At 41.3% G+C, this 23802-nt stretch overlaps 1 protein-coding gene across 2 annotated transcripts in view; it reads right to left on the reverse strand.

Annotated features, from left to right (window-relative positions):
- The window catches only part of LOC309543269 (death-associated protein kinase 2-like), a 75577-nt gene that overhangs the window by 22578 nt on the left and 29197 nt on the right, over window positions 1-23802 (reverse strand). For both annotated transcript variants that reach the window (XM_082242725.1, XM_082242726.1), the window contains 2 exons: window positions 13465-13686; window positions 1081-1219 (listed from right to left, as the gene is read on the reverse strand). In XM_082242725.1, coding sequence (XP_082098851.1) covers window positions 1081-1219; window positions 13465-13686 — 361 coding nt within the window. The remainder of the gene's footprint in view (window positions 1-1080; window positions 1220-13464; window positions 13687-23802) is intronic.

Consider the following 23802-nt stretch of genomic DNA (forward strand, 5'->3'; position numbering starts at 1 on the left):
ACTACATAATACACAGAGCGCTGGGTCCTGGACTGCATTATACACAGAGCACTGGGTACAGGACTACATAATACAGAGAGTGCTGGGCACAGGACTACATAATACACAGAGTGCTGGGTGCAGGGCTGCATTATACACAGAGCACTGGGTACAGGACTACATAATACACAGAGCGCTGGGCACAGGACTGCATTATACACAGAGCACTGGGTACAGGACTACATAATACACAGAGCGCTGGGTGCAGGACTACATTATACACAGAGCGCTGGGCACAGGAATACATAATACACAGAGTGCTGGGTATAGGACTACATAATACACAGAGCCCTGGGCACAGTACTACATAATACACAGAGCGCTGAGCACAGGACTACATAATACACAGAGAGCTGAGCACAGGACTGCATAATACACAGAGCGCTGGGCACAAGACTGCATAATACACAGAGCACTGGTCACAGGACTATTTATTACACAGATAGCTGGGCACAGGACTACAAAATACACAGATAGCTGGGCACAGGACTACAGTGTCCTCAGTCCGGGGACATCTGGTCACCCTATTGTAACATGACAACTTGTGGAAAATTTCAAGGGATATGAATACTTTTTCGAAGCACTGTATCTGTAAAATCCTCCCTTGTGTAGACATCCAAAAGCCCTGAGACTGCTTCTGGGTGCGGTCACCCCGGATGTGATATCGGCAGCCCCCACAGGCTTAGAGCGTTCACTCAAGTTCCACTCCATAGTAGTTCTCTCCACCCCTTCCCTGGCTGCTATATAAAAGGTCATGTGAGTAGGTGAGAGGAGGAAGGAGCTGGGCCTGCACAGGCAGTAATTAAACACTCCCAGAAGAGGAGAAGGGGGCAGTGCTTGGGGATTGACCAGTCGAAATTTCTAGCACGTTGCAAGTGAAAAAAATAATTTATCAAAAAAATAAATAAATAAAACACTACAGGCAAATATCCACTTTTTTTTTTTTTTTTTAAGTTTGGTGACAGGGTCTCTTTAATGCATAATACAGTGCAGTTCCCAATGTGACCAGAAGATGGCAGCAAACCTCTAGAGAAATGTTACCTTGAGGTCAAAGTGTGCGATTCGTCTGGTATGCATATATGCCACTCCTTTCAGGATCTGCTCCATGAATTCTATGGCGTCTTCTTCTGACAGGGCCTCTTTCTCTGCTATGAAGTCAAATAGCTCACCGCCTCTTATCCTGTACAAAAATAAGAAGAGTAGAGTCAGATGGGATTTTATATCCAACCAGAAGGGGGCACTGTGTGGCCATCAGCCAAATATGCGTTTCTTGGAGCCTTTAATTCTTTCATTATCGGATTAAAAAAAAAATTATATATATAAATATATATATTTTTTTTTTTTCCGATATGCATTTCTTGGAGCCGTTAATTCTTTCATATCGGAAAAAAAAAATATTTATATATATATATATATACATACATTTTCAGATATGCATTTCTTGGAGCCTTTAATTCTTTCATATCAGAAAAAAAATTATATATATAAATAATATATATATATATATATATATATATATATATATATATATATATATATATATATATATATATATAATTTTTTTTTCCGATATGCATTTCTTGGAGCCGTTAATTCTTTCATATCGGATTTTTTTAATATATATATATATATATATATATATATATATGTATATATATATATATATATATATATAATATATATATTTATTTATTTACATATATATATATATATATATATATATATATATATATATATATAATTTTTTTTCAGATATGCATTTCTTGGAGCCTTTAATTCTTTCATATCAGAAAAAAATTATATATATATATATATATATATATATATATATATATATATATATTTTTTTTTTTTTTTTTCCGATATGCAGTTCTTGGAGCTGTTAATTCTTTCATATCGGAAAAAAAATTATTTATATATATGTATATATATATATATATATATATATATATATATATATATATATATATATGTATATATATTTATGTATTTATTTATATAAATCTCATTTTTTTCAGATATGCATTTCTTGGAGCCTTTAATTCTTATATATCAGAAAAAAATTATATATATATATATATATATATATAAATATGTATATATATATATATATATATATATATATATATATACATACATAATATATATTGTATATATATATATATATATATATATATATATATATATATATATATATATATATATATATATATATAAAAATATATTTTCTATAGGGTATAGAAAAGTAAAAATATGTCAGATCTTTATTTCCGTCTTTGCCCCCACTGGGGACTTTCACCCTCGCTAGGTGTCATGGCTGCCAATATTTCCAAGACAGAAAGTGAAAAACAGGAGATGACATTAAATTCTCCAGTAAAACTGCTGTTCTTTAGACAACTTTTACTCACTTCCTCTAAACATTGGGGACACAGACAGCAAAAAAAAAAAAAAAAAAAGACAAAAGACTTCCTTTTCCTGCTCTATCCAAAACGAAAAAATAAAAAAATATCAAAAATTGGAAATCAAATTCTACTCTTAGGTTCGTTTCACCTATGTGCAGTGCAGGAATGCATGCAAAATTGTGTGCGTTCCTGCAGCACACACAAAAAAATTGCGCATCCCTCATGCAAGTAGTGCTTATAATTCTTAATGGCACTTCAATGCACCTTTCTAATGTGCATGCAAAATTGCATCACTAAAACACCTGAAATGTGTATATTTCATGATATTTCCATAATAAAAGTGTTATGGGGAGAATTTACTAAAACTTGGAATCTGACGCAGCAGTGCCTAGTAACCAATCAGCTTCCAACTTCAGCTTGTTCAACTAAGCTTTGACAATAAAACCTGGAAGCTGGTTGGTTGCTATGCAGAACTGCAGAACAGATTCTGTGTGCTCCATTCGTAGTAAATCTCCCCCTGCGTGTTTTGGTGCGATTTAAACAAAAGGGGATAGGCACTTCTTTGGTGTAATTTGGAAGAGGTAGACAGCCCATTCAAATGAACAGACTGCTCTACCGCAACACACAGTAAGGTATGGAAACACGTTCCCTGCCGCATTGCTGATAGGTTGACCTCGTCTAATGGTTGACTAACAAAATACATTTTTAATGAAACAACATACAAATTTCATCAGAGCCTTAATTCACTAAGCTACCACAACTGTCATTCCCTGCACTGACAAGGAAGAAACAGTCAAATTTTATTGGAGCCTTAATTCACTAAGCTACCACAGCTGCATTTCCTGCATTGACAAGGAAGGAACAGTCCAATTTCATCAGAGCCTTAATTCACTAAGCTACCACAATTGTAATTTCCTGCATTGACAAGGAAGAAACAGTCACATTTTTATCAGAGCCTTAATTCCCTAAGTTACCACAACTGTCAATTCCTGCATTGACAAGGAAGGAACAGTCCAATTTCATCAGAGCTTTAATTCACTAAGCTACCACAACTGTCATTTCCTGCATTGACAAGGAAGGAACAGTCAAATTTTATGAGAGGTTTAATTCACTAAGATACCACAACTGTTATTTTCTGCACTGACAAGGAAGAAACAGTCACATTTTATTGGAGCCTTAATTCACTAAGCTACCACAACTGTTATTTTCTGCACTGACAAGGAAGAAACCGTCAAATTTTATTGGAGCCTTAAATCACCAAGCTACCACAACTGTTATTTTCTGCACTGACAAGGAAGGAACAGTCACATTTTATGAGAGGCTTAATTCACTAAGATACCACAACTGTCATTTTCTGCATTAACAAGAAAGGAACAGTCACATTTTATGAGAGGCTTAATTCACTAAGATACCACAACTGTTATTTTCTGCAATGACAAGGAAGAAACAGTCACATTTTATTGGAGCCTTAATTCACTAAGCTACCACAACTGTCATTTCCTGCATTGACAAGGAAGAAACAGTCAAATTTCATCAGAGCCTTAATTCACTAAGCTACCACAACTGTTATTTCCAGCATTGACAAGGAAGGAACAGTCAAATCTTATTAGAGCCTTAAATCACCAAGCTACCACTACTGTTATTTTCTGCACTGACAAGGAAGGAACAGTCAAATTTTATGAGAGGCTTAATTCACTAAGATACCACAACTGTTATTTCCTGCACTGACAAGGAGGGAACAGTCACATTTTATTAGAGCTTTAATTCACTAAGATACCACAACTGTTATGTCCTGCACTGACAAGGAAGGAACAGTCAAATTTTATCAGAGGCAACTGAAAAAGAGCCCCCACAGAGGGGTAAACACACGTGTTTTTGCTCTCCATGGCAACCAGTCACAATATTCCTTTAATTCATTAGAAATGATGGTTGCTAAGGTAATTGGAAAAAAAAAGCACCACAGAGGGGTAAACACAAGAGTTTTCACTCTCCATGGCAATTAGTTACAACAATCCTTACAAATATTATAATAGAGGGGTGCAGTTGCTATGGCAACTGAAGAAAAGGCACCTCTGAGGGGTAAACACAAGAGTTTTCACTCTCCATGGTAACCAGGCCTTTTATTTATTAGGCTAATAGAGGAAGTCCGTCACTATGGCAACTGAAAAAAAAAGCCCCACAGAGGGGTAAACACAAGATTTTGTGCTCTCCATGGCAATTAGTTACATATATTAGAATAGAGGGGGGCAGTTGCTATGGCAACTGCACAAAAGGCACCACAGAGGGGTAGACAGAAACAAAGTGGTCACTTCCAGTCATGAGGATTTCTGTGTCTCCGGAACATTCCGTCCATCTGCAGACAATAAACACCAATGTAAACAGCGTGTTTTCCAGGATTAGGAGATAGAAAGTAAAGCCTGTGAATAACCATTTCCATCCCCGGCAGGAAAACGCTGGCAGTCCCCCTCTCTTCCCCAACAACCATTAATGGGGCTCTACAAACCACAAGCAGCTGTGTATAGAGCCAGGCCTCCGGCCTACATCTACCTCAGAGCCTTGCTAGATTTCAGCTCGGCCAGCTTGCTCCGTGAGGGAGGCTGAAGAGGAACAGCTGGGATTTTTATAAGACTGAAGACTTGTAAACACATCAGTGTCCCACTTCTCCCTTCTTATATAACATCAGCCAACGCAGTTTTAACACAAATCCCCAGACGCCAATCACGCGACAGCTAAAGTTACGTCTTTAATAAACATCTGGAGCCCAGCGGAAAAAGAACCGGAAATTTGAGAAGTTGAAAGCTGACCGTACATATTACAAACTCATTGTAAAATCTTTAACTGTGTAGATCAGGGACCAGATTGGATACATATTGGAGTAGGTATGGACCATCGGGTAAGTACCTGGATAGAGAATTAGCTCCAGGGGCGAGTCCAGAGGGTGGTGATAAATGGGGACGGATGTGGAAAGTGGGGTCCCCCAAGGATCTGTCCTGGGACCAATCCTGTTTAACCAGTTCTGGACCGGAAGGATTAGGGTCAGGGCCGTCTTTAACACAGGGCAAAAGGGTCAGCTGCCCCGGGCCCATTCATTGTTGTGGGGCCCAAAGCAGCTGCCCCTTGAGCCCGCAAATAGTGGATTAGTGAATTTGGGAGGGCCCAAGAAAAATGTTTGCCCTGAGCCCAATCAGTAATAAAGATAACCCTGGTTAGGATGAAGCGCCGCGCTCCAAGAAAAGTAAAACTAATCCCAGGCCCTCCGACGCATTTCACCCCCCACGCATAGTGCTTAGACATTTCTTGGAATGTAAACCAAGTCTAACAGGGAAAACCCTGTTGGTGAGTAAAATGGGGATTTTAATGTGCCATAGGGACATCAAATAAAAAAAAAAAAAAATATATATAAAAAATGTTATATAAATTTTATTAATCACTTCTGGACCGGAAGATTCACAAAGCAGGGGGCAGAGAGCTGATGTTACACTCTGCCGAGCTCATTGAGAGCTGATTGGAGGGAAGGGACACACCCCCTTCACATATCCCATAAAAACAGAGCTGTCAATCGTAGGCTGTGTGCTGGAGCTCCCTCCCCTGTCACCTTTTTTTCTGTTGGTGTCAGAAGGGACTGATGCTGATAGCAGAAAAATGAGGCAGCAGATAGAAACGACACTCAGCGCTCTGGATAAAGACAAGTACGCATTATAGAAGGATATGCTTTGTTCCTATTACATGTCTGAGGTTTACAACCACTTTAAAGCGTAACTACGCTTTTATTCAGAAAAAAAAAAAAACATGATCTCTGTACATTGCAGGGTTTTTCACAAACTTTGTTGCAGATTCTGACCTTTTGTTTTGAAATCATTGTTTGTTCCTCTGTGCTGAGTGGGTCTAATGGGAGTGGTTTCATAATTATCAATCAGCTGTGGCAGCTGCAGGGCTCTAATGAGGGAAGCTGCTGGGCCTGCGTCCCTTTAGACGTGTTCCTATAGGGAGTATCTCACCAAAAATGAAATTTTTGTTGCAGGGGATGCCAGAAATCTGACTTGTATCTTAGTGCAGACTTCTGGGAAAATTGGTGAGCCAATCACACAATAAGGAAATGATGTTTCTGGGGGTGTGGTCAGTATACATTCTGTGTACAGAACAGCTCCAGGCGGCCATATTGTATTGCATTTTCAGAAAATTACAATGGCTGCAGATTGGAAAGGAAAGGTAATTTTTAATAATATAATAATATTCAACTACAATATGATTTGTGTGTCAATTGTATACGCTATATTGTTTTTTCTTTATTTGCTGATTTTTTTCCCCATGAAAGTGGAGTTACCCTTTAAATCAAAATAGTGATCACCAGCCCCTTTAACTGCTTCCCAAGCAAATCGCCGTACATGTACGGCGCTCGCTCTCAGGAGACTAGGGGGCAAGCGCGCCGCAGCGGGGAAGCCAATGCACGCCGCCGCCGGCTCCGATTGTCGCCTGGCACCCACGATCGCTCCCCACTGAGAGAGAAGGATGGTCAGATGTTGTAAACACAGCTGACCGTTCTTCTCCCTGCAATGATCATAGAGCCCTTGCGATCCTTCTATATAGGAACACAGGTCTCTATGATCCTTTCAGAAGCCACGCCCCCATACAGTTAGAATCACTCCCCTAGGCTCACATTTAACCCCTTGATCACCCACAATGTTAACCCCTTCCCTGCCAGTGTCATTATTACAGTAACAGCGCATATTTTTAGCACTGATTATTGTAGTAATGTCACTGGTACCCCCAGAAGTGTCAAAAACAAATTGGCCAAAAATGTTAAAACATTTTGATTTTGAATTTTTTTTTGAGAATGTTATATAGCAGAATGTGAAAAATATTGTTGTTTTTTTCAGAATTGTCGCTCGTTTTTTGTTTATAGCGCAAAAAATAAAAATCGCACAGGTAGTCCCCCCAAAAGTGTCAAAAATGTCAGTCAGGGGTCCAATCTGTCCGCCGCGATGTCGCAGTCCTGCTAAAAATCGCAGATCGCCGCCATTACTAGTAAAAAATCAATAAAAATGACAAATCTTTCCCGTAGTTGGTAGACGCGATAACTTTTGCGCAAACCAATCAAAATACGCTTCTTGCGATTTTTTTTAACTAAAATATGTAGCAGAAAAAAAATTGGCCTAAAATGTTAAAAAAAATGTTGATTTTTAAATATTTTTTTGGGAATGTTTTATAGCAGAATGTGAAAAATATTGTTTTTTTTTTTTCAGAATTGTCGCTCTTTTTTTGTTTATAGCGCAAAAAATAAAAAATCGCACAGGTAGTCCCCCCAAAAGTGTCAGAAATGTCAGTTAGGGGTCCAATCTGTCTGCCGCAATGTCGCAGTCCCGCTAAAAATCGCAGATCGCCGCCATTACTAGTAAAAAAAAAAAAAAAATGACAAATCTTTCCCTTTGTTAGTAAACCCGATAACTTTTGCTCAAACCAATCAAAATACGCTTATTGCGATTTTTTTTTAACTATAAAAACTATAACTATAAAAAAAACAATAAAAATGACATAAATCTTTCCCGTATTTAGTAGACGTGATAACTTTTGCGCAAACCAATTAAAATACGCTTATTGTGATTTTTTTTTTACTAAAATATATAACAGAAAACAAATTGGCCTAAAATGTTAAAAAATTTAGATTTTTAAGTTTTTTTTTTTTTTTTGAGAATGTCATATAGCAGAATGTGAAAAAAATTGTTGCTCGTTTTTTGTTTATAGCGCAAAAAATAAAAATCGCACAGGTAGTCCCCCCAAAAGTGTCAGAAATGTCAGTTGGGGGTCCAATCTGTCCGCCGCAATGTTGCAGTCCGGCTAAAAATCGCAGATCGCCGCCATTACTAGTAAAAAAAACAAAAAAACAATAAAAATGACATAAATCTTTCCCGTAGTTAGTAGACGCGATAACTATTGCGCAAACCAATGAAAATACGCTTATTGCGATTTTTTTCACCAAAAATATGTAGCGGAAAACAAATTGGCCAAAAATGTTAAAAATTTTAGATTTTTACATTTTTTTGGGGAATTTCATATAAAAAAAATGTGAAAAATATTATTTTTGCAAAATTGTCGCTCTTTTTTTGTTTATAGCGCATGATCAAAAAATCGCACAGGTGATCAAATACCACCAAAAGAAAGCTCTGTTTGTGGGAAAAAAAGGACGCCAATTTCGTTTAGGTACAGTGTCGCACGACCGCGCAATTGTCCGTTAAAGTCACGCAGAATAAGCCCTGGTCAGGAAGGGGGTAAAATCTTCCGGGGCTTAAGTGGTTAATAACATTCAATTACAATATGATTTGTGTCGCAATTTATTGTTTTTTCTTTTTTTTTTGCTGATTTTTTTCCCCACGAAAGGGGAGTTACCCTTTTAAATCAAAATAGTGATCAGCGGCCCCTTTAACAGGCGAATTCCTCATGAACGTCATTGGTTACGAATCACGCCAGGACTCTGCGATTCCTCAGCTTTTTTTTATATGACACAGGAGATTTTTATGTACTGCAGTAAAAGAAATGTTCTGATTATGGATGGCTTTATAATGGTTTCTGGAACAGCCGGGGAGCAAGAAATGGAACTTTTTTTTTTTGTTGCAGGCATAGATCAAGCGCTCGGCGCGCTCGAGTAACAAAGCGGAGGGCGAGGGTCCAAGATGATGAAGAGACGAGCTTAGAAGACGCAGAGCAAAGGCAGAGATAAAAATACGAGCGAGAGGAGGATGTGTCTGCTCTGTATTCCAGGAAATTTCCAGGGCCAAAAGCATCCGCAACCCTCAAAAATACATTTATGGCCTTTTTTAAAATTTAGACGCATAAGAGACTAGCATGATGTAAAATTATCTTATCAAGGTGTGTTAATATTTTAACCCCCCCCCCCCCCCCCGGCCAATCCTTTCCTCTCTAGCACACACTGTTACAAATGGTTTATTTAAAAAGAAAAAAAAAAACCCTTAACCACTTAAGCCCCGGAAGATTTTACCCCCTTCCTGACCAGGGCCTATTTTGCGATTGGGCACTGCGTGACTTTAAGGGACAATTGCGCGGTCGTGCGACGCTGTACCCAAATTAAATTGACGTCCTTTTTTACCCACAAACAGAGCTTTCTTTTGGTGGTATTTGATCACCTGTGCGATTTTTTGATCATGCGCTATAAACAAAAAAAGAGCGACAATTTTGCAAAAATAGCAATATTTTTCACATTTTTTTATATGAAATTCCCCAAAAAAAATGTAAAAATCAAAATTTTTTAACATTTTAGGCCAATTTGTTTTCTGCTACATATGTTTGGTAAAAAAAAAATTGCAAAAAGCGTATTTTGATTGGCTTGCGCAAAAGTTATTGCATTTACTAACTAAGGGAAAGATTTTTTTTTTTTAACGAGTAATGGCGATCTGCGATTTTTTTTGCGGGACTGCGACATTGCGGCGGACAGATCGGACCCTTGACTGACATTTTTGGGGGTACCAGTGACATTACTACAGTAATCAGTGCTATACATATGCACTGTTACTGTAAAAATGACACTGGCAGGGAAGGGGTTAACTTTATTGGAGAAGGAGGGGTTAAGTGTGTCCCTAAGGGCGTGCTTCTAACTGTGATCGGATGTGGCTTGAGGTGTAAGAACAGTGATCAACGGTCATACATAGTAGAACCGTATGATCTCCATTCTTACCCAGGGAAGAATGACAGGCGGCTTCGTTTACATCAGCCGCCTGCCTTTCTTCCGGTGTAACGGACGATCGCGAGTGCCCGGCTGCGCATGCACACCTCAGCTTACATGCTGGGGAACGCTGAGAGCCAGCAGGTAGATATATTTTATTGCAGAAGAGACATTGCATGACTCTTATGCAATAAAGAGTCTGCCTGCTCGCAGTAAATACCAGCAGAACTTTAGTTCCGCTTTAACCTTGGCAGCTCCAGCACGAAGTAGGAAGACCTCCAAATGGAGCAATGGCCTCCCAGATTGAAATTAAATTGCACTTAGAGCGCCGGAGGCTGTTTCAAGAGTCCATAATCATTTAATGCTGATAATGATATGACAACAGTAAGATAAAAAGGCGCCAACGCATTTTGGGAACATTAGCTGAAGGGAACAATAATGAGCACTATGTACATGTGTTAGAGATACATGTGCACTAGTATCCTTGACTGCGATCATCAATGTTCTTTCCCTGATAGGGAACACCCCTCAGGAGTTTGTTGCAGAAGAAGTTCTTCAGAAAGCCTTGTGACTTCCCTAGTAAAAAGTTTTATCTCCATAGTTTGTTGACAGGTGCTCTTCAAAATGTCAGCTTATAGAAAAACACTATACTTCTCCTTTCATAGACCAGACACCAACTATTATGACTGTCTTAGCCTGAGCAGTTATCTCTTGTTCAGACACTCTTGACAAGTGGCCGGTATAATAGCACTTACTGAGCCGAACATGTTGGTGTTCACAGCTGGGTGTAGTCTGCTAGGAGTCAAAACCATACCCACCATAGGAGTGTTCTATTCAGTGGCGGCCGGTGTGTTGGGGGCGCGGGGGCGCCGCCCCCCCATCCATGCGTCCGGCCCCCTAATCTGCATGCAGGGGCACCGGACGCATGGAGCTTAATGGGGATTTTTTTTTTTACATCACCTGATTAGAGCCAGAGCCTCTAATAGGGCGATGCAAAGGGTGGGCTCGAGGCGCAGAGCAGTGCGTCCCGAGCCCACCCATTGTGTGGCAATAGTGAATGAAAATTCGCTATTGCCACACCGATCCTCCTCCTGGCCAATCAGGAAGCGTGTCCGATACGCGCTTCCTGATTGGCTGCAAGGCAAACCTCATGCCATTGGCCGAGGAGGAGGCGGGAGCGGGAGGACTGCAGGAGACTCGCCGGGGGACAGAGTGAGTAGAAGCCGCCGCCGGGACTGAAGAGAAGCCGCCGCCAGGTAAGTGCATTCGTCTCGGGGGGGGGAAGCCCACACTGCATTGAAGGGGGCACGCACGCTGGTCTCTATGGGGGCATGCTGTGGCGCTCTGCAATGATTGGAGACAATGCTGTGGCACTCTGCAATGATTGGGGACAATGCTGTGGCACTCTGCATTGATTGAGAGCAATGCTGTGGCACTCTGCATTGATTGGGGGCAATGCTGCGGCACTCTGCATTGATTGGGGGCAATGCTGCGGCACTCTGCAATGATTGGGGGCAATGCTGTGGCACTCTGCATTGATTGGGGGCAATGCTGTGGTACTCTGCATTGATTGGGGGCAATGCTGTGGCACTCTGCATTGATTGGGGGCACGCTGTTGCGCTCTGCATTGATTGGGGGCACGCTGGTCACTCATTTTTCTGTTTGCGCCCCCCCCAAAAAATTTTGAGCACCAGCCGCCACTGGTTCTATTTATGGTCCAAATGCCACCCAATAAATCTGAGGGCAAGATGCTTTTCTATATCAAGGTCAATTTGAGAAAGTCCTGAAGGTTCTACTCACCAAAGTCTTACCTGTCCATATTACAGCCAAATCCATACTGTGCAACCTTCGGGGAGTTACACAGCCACCGCTGTAGGAATGAATGGGATTTTTCTACCCATTCACAGGAGAAGCAATGTTCCAGCTAGAAGAGTTTGCAGCAGGTGCTGTGCGGCTCCAAGTGGGCCACACAGTGTAGATCTGGCATGCACATATACTGTAGTATAGTTCTTTGGGGTTGACTCTAAAGGTCAGTTGCCCCCAGATGTGCCTGCTATAGAGCAGCCTTTCGCAACCAGGGTTCCATGGAGTCTTAGGGTTCCTCCAGAGTTTGCTTGGAGTTCCTTGAGCAATTTTTGCCTCTCAGATGAGTTTCCACTGACACCAATGATCTTTTAGTTCTCTGTAAAGGGGGTAATTCTTCCCACTGACCACCAATGTAAGGAGCATTCTTCCCACTGACTACCAATGTAAGGGGCGTTCTTCCCACTGATCACCAATGTATGGACATTCTTTTCACTAACCACCGATGTAAGGGGCAATATTTCTACTGACCAATAATGTAATGAGCATTCTTCCCACTGACCACCAATGTAAGGGACATTCTTCCCACTGACCACCAATGTAAGGGGCATTCTTCCCACTGACCACCACCGTAAGGAGCATTCTTCCCACTGATCACCAATGTAAGGGACATTCTTCTCACTGACCACCAATGTAAGGGGCATTCTTCCCACTGACCACCAATGTAAGGGACATTCTTCCCACTGTCCACCAATGTAAGGAGCATTCTTCCAACTGACCACCAATGTAGGGAACGATCTTCCCACTGACCACCAATGTAAGGGACATCCTTCTCACTGACCACCAATGTAAGGGACATTCTTCTCACTGACCACCAATGTAAGGGACATTCTTCCCACTGATCACCAATGTAAGGGACATTCTTCCCACTGACCACCAATGTAAGGAGCATTCTTCCCACTGACCACCAATGTAAGGAGCATTCTTCTCACTGACCACCAATGTAAGGAGCATTCTTCCCACTGATTAGCAATGCAGGGGACATTCTTCTCTCTAAACACCAATGTAGGGACATTTTTCCCTCTGACAACCAATGTAATGGACAATCTACCCACTGACCACCAATGTAGGGAGCATTCTTCTCAGTGATCATCACACTAACGTCCCAGTAGAATTTGATATAGTAATTTTTACCAGGGGTTCCCTGAGCCTGGAAAGTTGCTTCAATGGTTCCTCCATGTTGAAAAGTTGAGAAAGGCTGCTATAGAGGCTCTGCGCCTTAGCTGGGTCATGTGATCACAATCATGGCTGCTTCAAGTTTATCTAGCTTAGGTTTACCATACAATCTGGCCATGCAATCTCTTTACAATCAACTTAATATCTACAAAAAAACTATCAAATAGAGACATACCTAATCTTTCCAATCAGGCAGGCTCTTACACTAAATACTTACTGCAGGTCTAAAGGAGATTGTACAATCAGATTGTAACATATGTGGTGGGAGGAGAAACAAGAAACACGTCTAGGACAGTGGGCAGTACTCACAGTTCCAGAATGAGCACCATCTCGGCCTTGCTGGCGAAGACATCATACAGCTTCATGCAATTGGGGTGTTCGAGTTGCTGGAGGATGAAGACTTCTCTCTCAATCTGATCGCGATCCTGGCCCAGGCGGCTCCCTTTACATTTGCGGGTCTTTATGAATTTTCCCGCGTACAGACACCCCGTACTCTTCTCTTTGCATTTCCTCACCTCGCCGAAGTGACCGCTGCAGACACAGGAAACCGTCAGACAGAGAGATAAGAATGGGAAACCACTGAAGGCTTTTTCATAAGAAACAGAAAATGGTGTCAATATTGTAGTGAACTTATTAAGAGTGCTAAATGGCAAGTACATTGTAAATCTCTCCAAAAGGTGCCACCATCCTCAGAAACAAAAAATACCAAACCCACAGCTGAATACATTCTGTAGCACCCTCCCATATACAGTGCATTGCGAAACTATTCGGCCCCCTTGAACTTTGCGTCCTTTTGCCATATTTCAGGCTTCAAACGTAAAGATATAAAACTGTAATTTTTGGGGAAGAATCAACAACAAGTGGGACGCAATCATGAAGTGGAACGAAATTTATTGGATATTTCAAACTTTTTTAACAAATAAAAAACTGAAAAATTGGCCGTGCAAAATTATTCAGCCCCCTTAAGTTAATACTTTGTAGCGCCACCTTTTGCTTTGATTACAGCTGTAAGTCGCTTGGGGTATGTCTCTATCAGTTTTGCACATCAATAGACTGAAATTTTTGCCCATTCCTCCTTGCAAAACAGCTCAAGCTCAGTGAGGTTGGATGGAGAGCGTTTGTGAACAGGGGTTTTCAGTTCTTTCCACAGATTCTCGATTGGATTCAGGTCTGGACTTTGACTTGACCATTCTAACACCTGGATATGTTTATTTGTGAACCATTCCATTGTAGATTTTGCTTTATGTTTTGGATCATTGTCTTGTTGGAAGACAAATCTCCGTCCCAGTCTCAGGTCTTTTGCAGACTCCATCAGGTTTTCTTCCAGAATGGTCCTGTATTTGGCTCCATCCATCTTCCCATCAATTTTAACCATCTTCCCTTTCCCTGCTGAAGAAAAGCAGGCCCAAACCATGATGCTGCCACCACCATGTTTGACAGTGGGGGATGGTGTGTTCAGGGTGATGAGCTGTGTTGCTTTTACACCAAACATAACGTTTTGCATTGTTGCCAAAAAGTTTGATTTTGGTTTCATCTGACCAGAGCACCTTCTTCCACATGTTTGGTGTCTCCCAGGTGGCTTGTGGCAAACTTTAAACTACACTTTTTATGGATATCTTTAAGAAATGGCTTTCTTCTTGCCACTCTTCCATAAAGGCCAGATTTGTGCAGTATACGACTGATTGTTGTCCTATGGACAGAGTCTCCCACCTCAGCTGTAGATCTCTGCAGTTCATCCAGAGTGATCATGGGCCTCTTGGCTGCATCTCTGATCAGTCTTCTCCTTGTATGAGCTGAAAGTTTAGAGGGACGGCCAGGTCTTCGTAGATTTGCAGTGGTCTGATACTCCTTCCATTTCAATATTATCGCTTGCACAGTGCTCTTGGGAGGTTTAAAGCTTGGGAAATCTTTTTGTATCCAAATCCGGCTTTAAACTTCTCCACGACAGTATCTCGGACCTGCCTGGTGTGTTCCTTGTTCTTCATGATGCTCTCTGCGCTTTAAACGGACCTCTGAGACTATCACAGTGCAGGTGCATTTATACAGAGACTTGATTACACACAGGTGGATTCTATTTATCATCATTAGTCATTTAGGTCAACATTGGATCATTCAGAGATCCTCACTGAACTTCTGGAGAGAGTTTGCTGCACTGAAAGTAAAGGGGCTGAATACTTTTGCACGTCCAATTTTTCAGTTTTTTATTTGTTAACAAAGTTTGAAATATCCAATAAATTTTGTTCCACTTCATGATTGTGTCCCACTTGTTGATTGTTCAAAAAAAAAAAAAATTACAGTTTTTTATATCTTTATGTTTGAAGCCTGAAATGTGGCAAAAGGTCGAAAAGTTCAAGGGGGCCGAATACTTTCGCAATGCACTGTAGGTGCTAGGAATTGGTTGCGTTGCCACACTATAGTGGCTCTATTGGTTTGGTAGGTAAAAGCATATTCTGCTCACTGTAGTCAGTGAAGCTGTAATCTGCTAGTCAGGCCTACTCTGTGTGTTCAGCTGCTGCCACTCTGGTCTTAAGCTTCCTCTGTATCCAGGGAACTTGAGAAGTTTCTGGATGATAGGTGTGGAGCTATGCAAACAGATGGCAGCATGAATATTGATACATAGCAGATTCCAAACTGTAAAGAAGGGAATTCTTTATATATCCGCTATATGGAATCTGCTATATATCCGCCAAACAGTGGTACCAGGATAAAATTTCATGCAAACATACAAACTGTTACAAGTAGGGATTGGACTCAGGATCAGTGCCAATGACTGGTGAAGTATACCCTCATGTACATGTTGGAGTCTAATATGTGTATGGGTTCTTGTTGATTGAATATTGATACAACCAGGGGTGGACTGGGCCAGGGGGCACGGGGGCAATTCTCTGATGCCCCATAAAAAGGCTGCACCACTTCTAACAAAGACATGCCTAAAGGATTGCTGTTGAAGAGAAGTAAAAGGTCCCTGCTGCTGACCTACTAAGTGTGGGTTGAAGACAAGGACAGAGCGCAGGCCCCCCCAGCATGGATGGTGTAAACTGTGTCTGAGCAGAGGCTGGTTCCATGCCCCACTCTCCTCCCCCAGCCAGCCCCAACTGAGCTGTCCCAGCTCCCCCCAACCGCCTTCTTCTGGCCAGGTCAGGAACTCTGATTTGGTCGGTGAATAGAGAGTACCTGGAGTAGAGCTTCAGCCTGGAATGGGGTTCAGGAGGCCAGGAAGAAGGATAGTGGGAGGGGGACTGAGTTGCTGCACCATGGGCCTCTGGTTTGTAATCAAAGAAAAGGAATTCACTGCTCAAGGTGGTATGAAAGCCTGATGACACACACCGGTGCACGCCCCGGCTCGCCTCCGTGGATAATCAATGAAGAAAAAGAATTGGCTGCACTCCAGATGAGGTCAAAATCCAGTTTTATGGACTGGACATCCCAACGTGACCATAGTGACAAGGTAGACACGTTTCACACACTACACTGTGTGCTTAATCATTACCCTCTGGTTTGTACTTGCCCCCTGGGCCGAAAGTTGCCAGTCAGCCCCTGGATACAACCCTGGCCTATCCCAGAGAAGCAGACTCTGATGGTATGCTGGTAAACTGTACATAGAGTATTAAGTGAGCACAGTCAGCCTGGGGTCTTTTCCCATAGTGGATTAGTCCAGCTTGGAGGACATGCTGCCCTTCCAGTGGAAGCTGCTGTTGGTGATACCTCAGATAGGCAACTTGAGGGGCTTGTGTGCTGAGATCCAGAAGCTAAAGGGAGCTGAGGGTGGCTGCCTGCTGAAGATCTGGTCTGGAAGGTTTTGCTTGAAAGTTGGATGGAGGCTACTGCTGTCCTTGGGCCTTGTGAGTACAGACACTTGAGAGATCCTGGGGACTTTTGTGCTTTTGCTACCCCTCTGGTACTATGTACTCAGCCGTCGGTCTACTTAAAGGGGACACCGGCAGTCCTGAAGAGCTTTGTCCACCTAATCACCAACCTAAAGGGACTCTGCTCTTGTGGCTCGAACTACTACTACTAAGCTGAAGTCTACTGTTTGTTTCAAGCCTGGACTTTAATATAGCTTGTCCCGACTCCCGAAGAATACCTAAGTCCTCAGTTGTACATAGTTCTTGTTTTTGGAGTATCCCAATACTACTCTCAAACCTGTCCAAGTTCTCCAAAAATAAAAACCACAAAACACCACCCTGTAGACTGGTCATTGAAGAAATGTGTGGATGAGCCCGTGTGCCTGGCTGCGGGGGAAGCCTGTGGGGAAGGCCTGGACAGTAATTCTGTGGGCTCCCATGGGAGTAGCACTATAATGTTGCTCTTTTATTCTCCAATCAGCAGGCTGGGGGGTGTGCCCTTGAGCAGGCTATGTAGCCTAACTGCCCTAGGTAAAAGTGTGGTCAAGGACTAGGTTATTCTATCTGGAATGGGTGGCAGAAATACAAGAATAGCAGCATGATTACTTGCCTGGAGATCAGTATTGAAAAGATTGTTTCACATAATGGACAGACACATACACTATGTTGGCAAAAGTATTAGGACACCGGCCTTTTCACTCACATGAACTTTAATGGCATCCCAGTCTTAGTCCGTAGGGTTCAATATTGAGTTGGCCCACCCTTTGCAGCTATAACAGCTTCAACTCTTCTGGGAAGGCTGTCCACAAGGTTTAGGAGTGTCTATGGGAATGTTTGACCATTCTTCCAGAAGTGCATTTGTGAGGTCAGGCACTGATGTTGGACGCGAAGGCCTGGCTCGCAATCTTAAAGCGGAGTTCCACCCAAAAGTGGAACTTCCGATTTAGGTATTCTAACCCCCTGACATGCCACATTTGGCATGTCATTTTTTTGGGGGGGGAGCTAGTTTTGACAGGTACCCGCTCCCACTTCCGCTCGGAGCGCCGCGGCGCCCTGAACGGAAGTTCTCCTCTCTCCCTCCCTCCCTGCAATCTTCTGGGACATGTCAGAGGTCCCAGAAGATTGCCGGCCAATCAAGACGCGCAGCGCGTCTCGCACATGCGCAGTGGGTACCCGGCTGTGAAGCCGCAAACTGTCACAGTCGGGTGCCCACAGCAGTGATGCCGGCGCCGCCGAGACCAGAGGGAGAGGATCGAGGCTTCGGGCGGCCGCATCGCTGGACCGTTGGACAGGTGAGTGAAAAGGCTGGAACTCCGCTTTAACTTTAATTCATCCCAAAGGTGTTCTATCTGGTTGAGGTACAGGCCAGTCAAGTTCCTCCACCCCAAACTCGCTCATCCATGTCTTTATGGACCTTGCATTGGTCCGAATAATTTGGTGGGGGAAGGGGGGGTTATGGTGTGGGGTTGTTTCTCAGGGGTTGGGCTTGGCCCCCTTTGCTCCAATGAAGGAAATTCGTAAGGCGTCAGCATACCAAGGCATTTTGGACAATTTCATGCCCCCAACTGTTATGGAAGTTAATACATGAAACACCAACTTTGTGGGAACAGTTTGGGGATGGCCCCTTCCTGTTCCAACATGACTGCACACCAGTGCACAAAGCAAGGTCCATAAAGACATGGATGCTGTTTGAAGTTGCATGGTGGTTGTATGCTAGACCTGTGTGTGCTAATCAGCGTCATTGGTGGAGCTTTGCCTCCTACAGGGGCTAGATTGGGGCTCCATCTGTCTCCTTGCTCCCACAGGGACACAAAGCTGTACTTAATATGACTAGGAGTCTTGCCTGAGCACTGGTCTCCACACACAGAGATATCAGTATTATCCTATTGTCCAGCATTCCCCTGAAGAAGACTTGGATACATTAAAACGCGTTGGGGCTTTGGACAAGAACCAATGGGACTGTACTCAGCTGTGCACTAGCACTGTCAGGAACATACTATCTTTTTTAATATACATGTCTTTTGGTTCATAGCTGCAGCAGCTTTAGAAATACATGGGTATGCTCCCCCAAATTTTTTGCCTGTATACTATGATGTGCTACATGGGTTTGATGGCTTATGTGGTTGTTTTAACCATTTGTCATTTGAGACCCACTTTGTGGGGATATTTTAACTCATGGTAATAAATTGATAACTTTTTATATAACATTGTTCCTATTGATTACATGATTTCTGGCATCACTCAAAGTACCACTTCCTCCCCTTCTGAGCTATTTGGCATTTTTTGTCTATGGATGAGTGACCCCCCCCCCCCCACACACACACACAAAATGATTTGCTTTGGACCAGTGCACAAAGCAAGGTCCATAAAGACAAGGATGAGTGAGTTTGGGTTGAAGAAACTTGACTGGTCTGCACAGAGTCCGGATCTCAACCTGATAGAACACCTATGGGACACCTTTGGGCGTTCTCGTCTACATCAGTGCCTGACCTCACAAATGCGCTTCTGGAAGAATGGTCAAACATTCCCATATACACACTCCTAAACCTTGTGGACAGCCTTCCCAGAAGAGTTGAAGCTGTTATAGCTGCAAAGGGTGGGACAACTCAATATTGAACCCTACGGACTAAGACTGGGATGCCATTAAAGTTCATGTGTGTTTAACCACTTGCCGACCAGTCACTGGGTCTGTACTGCGGCAAAGTGGCTCGATTCCGTCCAGCGACGTAGACCTATGTCGCTGGACTCCTCCCCTTGTGGGCGGCGCTCGCGCACCACCGGAGGCTCGCTCCCGCTGTTTTCAGTCACAGCGGGAGTCGGGCCAGGGGAGGAGCGGCGGTGATCACCGCCACTCTTCCCCGATTGTCGGGGAATCGAGTCTGGAGATCCGCCCGCTTGTGTAAACAGAGCGGGCGGATCTCCTAAGTGACAAACAGAGACAGATTCAGAGACAGAGACACAGTCCCGCAAAAAAAAAAAAAAATCGCAGATCGCCGCCATTACTCGTTAAAAAAAAAACATCAAAAATGACAGAAATCTTTCCCTTAGTTAGTAAACGCAATAACTTTTGCGCAAACCAATCAAAATACGCTTATTGTGATTTTTTTTTTTACCAAACATATGTAGCAGAAAACAAATTGGCCAAAAATTTAAAAAAATTTGGATTTTTACATTTTTTGGGGGGGAATTTCATATAAAAAAATGTGAAAATATTGTTATTTTTTCAAAATTTACGCTCTTTTTTTGTTTATAGCGCAAAAAGTAAAAATCGCAGAGGTAATCAAATACCACCAAAAGAAAGCTCTGTTTGTGGGAAAAAAAGGACGTCAATTTTGTTTGGGTACAGCGTTGCACGACCGCGCAATTGTCAGTTAAAGTTGCACAGTGCCGAATCGCAAAAAGTGGCCTGGACGTAAGACAGCAAAATCCTCCGGTGGTAAAGTGGTTAAAGGCAGGCGTCCCAATACTTTGGACAATATCGTGTATGATGTAACCTGATAACACATGATGTAACGGACAGTTCAGTATAGGTCACTTATCAGCCTCACAAGCCATTATCACCACTTGTACCATGTCCATGTTTCCCTACACAGGAAGGATAGGAGACGGATGATCTACACACGATGGATAATAAAATACATGGAGGAGGGTAGAAGTAGTGATAAACATATCCTGTTTATAGGACAAACTGTAACAGATCGGCTGAGAGATGGCCATGTACTCTGGATGTGCACGCTATGCTGGACGCTCTCAACCAATCAGCAGGAAACATATACATATATATTATATATATATATATATATATATATATATATATATATTCAAGATCTAATGGCTCATTAAATTTTAGGGAATGTGACAATTACATTTATTATGACTTGCATTTATTTATTTATTTAATTACATTTATTATGATTTATAATATAAAATTATATTTAATTATTTATTTATTATATTATTTAAATATCACACGAAGGTTGTGTGCGCTGAATGCCCGGTGCTGTCACATAGGGCAGAGAGTTAGTCCTTATTTTAAGGATAAACATTTAATTATTTAATTACATTTATTATGATTTATAATATAAAATTATATTTATTATTTATTTATTATATTATTTAAATATCACACGAAGCTTGTATGTGCTGAATGCCCGGTGCTGTCACATAGGGCAGAGAGTTAGTCCTTATTAAGGATAAACATTTAATTATTTAAATACATTTATTATGTTTCATAATATAAAATTATATTTATTATTTAATTTATTATAATATTTAAATATCACACGAAGCTTGTGTGTGCTGAATGTCCGGTGCTGTCACATAGGGCAGAGAGTTAGTCCTTATTAAGGATAAACAATTATTTAATTACATTTATTATGATTTATAATATAAAATTATATTTATTATTTATTTATTTATTATATTATTTAAATATCACATGAAGCTTGTGTGTGCTGAATGCCCGGTGCTGTCACATAGGGCAGAGAGTTAGTCCATATTAAGGATAAACATTTAATTATTTAATTACATTTATTATGATTTATAATAATGTAAAATTATATTTTTTATTTATTTATTATATTATTTAAATATCACACGAAGCTTGTGTGTGCTGAATGCCCGATGCTGTCACATAGGGCAGAGAGTTAGTCCTTATTAAGGATAAACAATTATTTAATTACATTTATTATGATTTATAATATAAAATTATATTTATTATTTATTTATTTATTATATTATTTAAATATCACATGAAGCTTGTGTGTGCTGAATGCCCGGTGCTGTCACATAGGGCAGAGAGTTAGTCCTTATTAAGGATAAAAATTTAATTATTTAATTACATTTATTATGATTTATAATATAAAATTATATTTATTATTTATTTATTTATTATATTATTTAAATATCACATGAAGCTTGTGTGTGCTGAGTACCTGGTGCTGTCACATAGGGCAGAGAGTTAGTCCTTATTAAGGATAAAAATTTAATTATTTAATTACATTTATTATGATTTATAATATAAAATTATATTTATTATTTATTTATTTATTATATTATTTAAATATCACACGAAGCTTGTGCGTGCTGAATGCCCGGTGCTGTCACATAGGGCAGAGAGTTAGTCCTTATTAAGGATAAACATTTAATTATTTAATTACATTTATTATGATTTATAATATAAAATTATATTTATTATTTATTTATTTATTATATTATTTAAATATCACACGAAGCTTGTGTGTGCTGAATGCCCGGTGCTGTCACATAGGGCAGAGAGTTAGTCCTTATTTTAAGGATAAACATTTAATTATTTCATTACATTTATTATGATTTATAATATAAAATTATATTTATTATATTATTTAAATAGCACATGAAGCTTGTGTGCGTGCTGAATGCCCGGTGCTGTCACATAGGGCAGAGAGTTAGTCCTTATTAAGGATAAACAATTATTTAATTACATTTATTATGATTTATAATATAAAATTATATTTATTATTTATTTATTTATTATATTATTTAAATATCACACAAAGCTTGTGTGCGTGCTGAATGCCCGGTGCTGTCACATAGGGCAGAGAGTTAGTCCCTATTATGGATAAGCAAAACAGAGATTATAGCTTCTTGAAACTTCAGCCAAAAAATCAGATTTCAGTTGGAGTCAACAGAGTAAGCGAAATCAAGCTTACTTTTTTTTAGTCCAGCAGGCTCTAAATAGCTCCTGAGGGTTATGAACGCTCCTGCCAACTATCCTGAATCAGCTCTCGTGCCAACAAAAATTTCCCTTTTTGAGCCTCATTTTTTACAGCGAGAAAAGAAAGTAAAAATAAAATCAAAGTGACTACACAATCAACAGCCAAAAGATACAAATTTGAAAAAAGAATTAGTACAGCAATCTCCCCCGCTGAGCTATTGTGTTGTCCCCCCCGCCACAACACTCCGGTAAGCACTCTCAGCCAATGGCTGATCGGAAACTGGTCGGCTGCTGGTTTTCCAGTATGCTCGTTCGACAGAAGCCAGCCAAACGGCCGGCTTCTGTCAGACCGGCTGACATACACACGGATCTGATGTCGGACGGTTTTTATTGAACCGGCCTAGGTCTCCCGACATTTGGCTCATGTATACTAGGCATTAGGAGGACCATGTTAATAAAATCTTACAATCTAAAAAGGGAAGGGCAAGTGATACAAAAGGTAAAAACTGTGGGGAGATGGGCTGGTGGAGAAAGTAAAATTCAATTGTTAAGTAGAGGCGGGATACGCTTCCCTAAAGAGATGAGTTTTCAGGGAACCACTAAAGGGGGCCAGGATCAGCGAGAGCCTGACAGATTGAGGTAGCAGATTCCAGAGGATAGGAGAGGCTCTGGAGAAGTCCTGGAAGTGAGCATGGGAAAAGATCATGAGGGAGATAGAGAAAAAAAGGCCCTGGGAGGCACCAGAGTACAGAGGAGGCTCTGGAGAAGTCCTGGCGGCTAGCATGGGAGGAAGTATGGATGGAGATAGAGAGCAGAAAGTCTTGGGCGACTCCAGAGGATGGGAGAAGATCTGAAGAATTCTGGAGGCAAGAATGGGACATGGTGATGAGGGAGGTGGAGAGAAGGAAGTCTTGAGAGGATCCAAAGGACGGAAGAGGCCTTGGAGTAGTCTTGGAGGCAAGCATAGGAGGAGGTGACCAGGGAGCTTGAGAGCGGGAGGTATTGGAAGACTCCAGAGGATGGAAAAAGATCTGAAGAGTTCTGGAGGGAAGAATAGGAGGTGGTGATGAGGGAGGTGGAGAGAAGGAAGTCTTGAGAGGGTCCAGA

This window comes from Pelophylax lessonae, assembly GCF_965119305.1.
Source record: "Pelophylax lessonae genome assembly, chromosome: 13".
Taxonomy (NCBI): domain Eukaryota; kingdom Metazoa; phylum Chordata; class Amphibia; order Anura; family Ranidae; genus Pelophylax; species Pelophylax lessonae.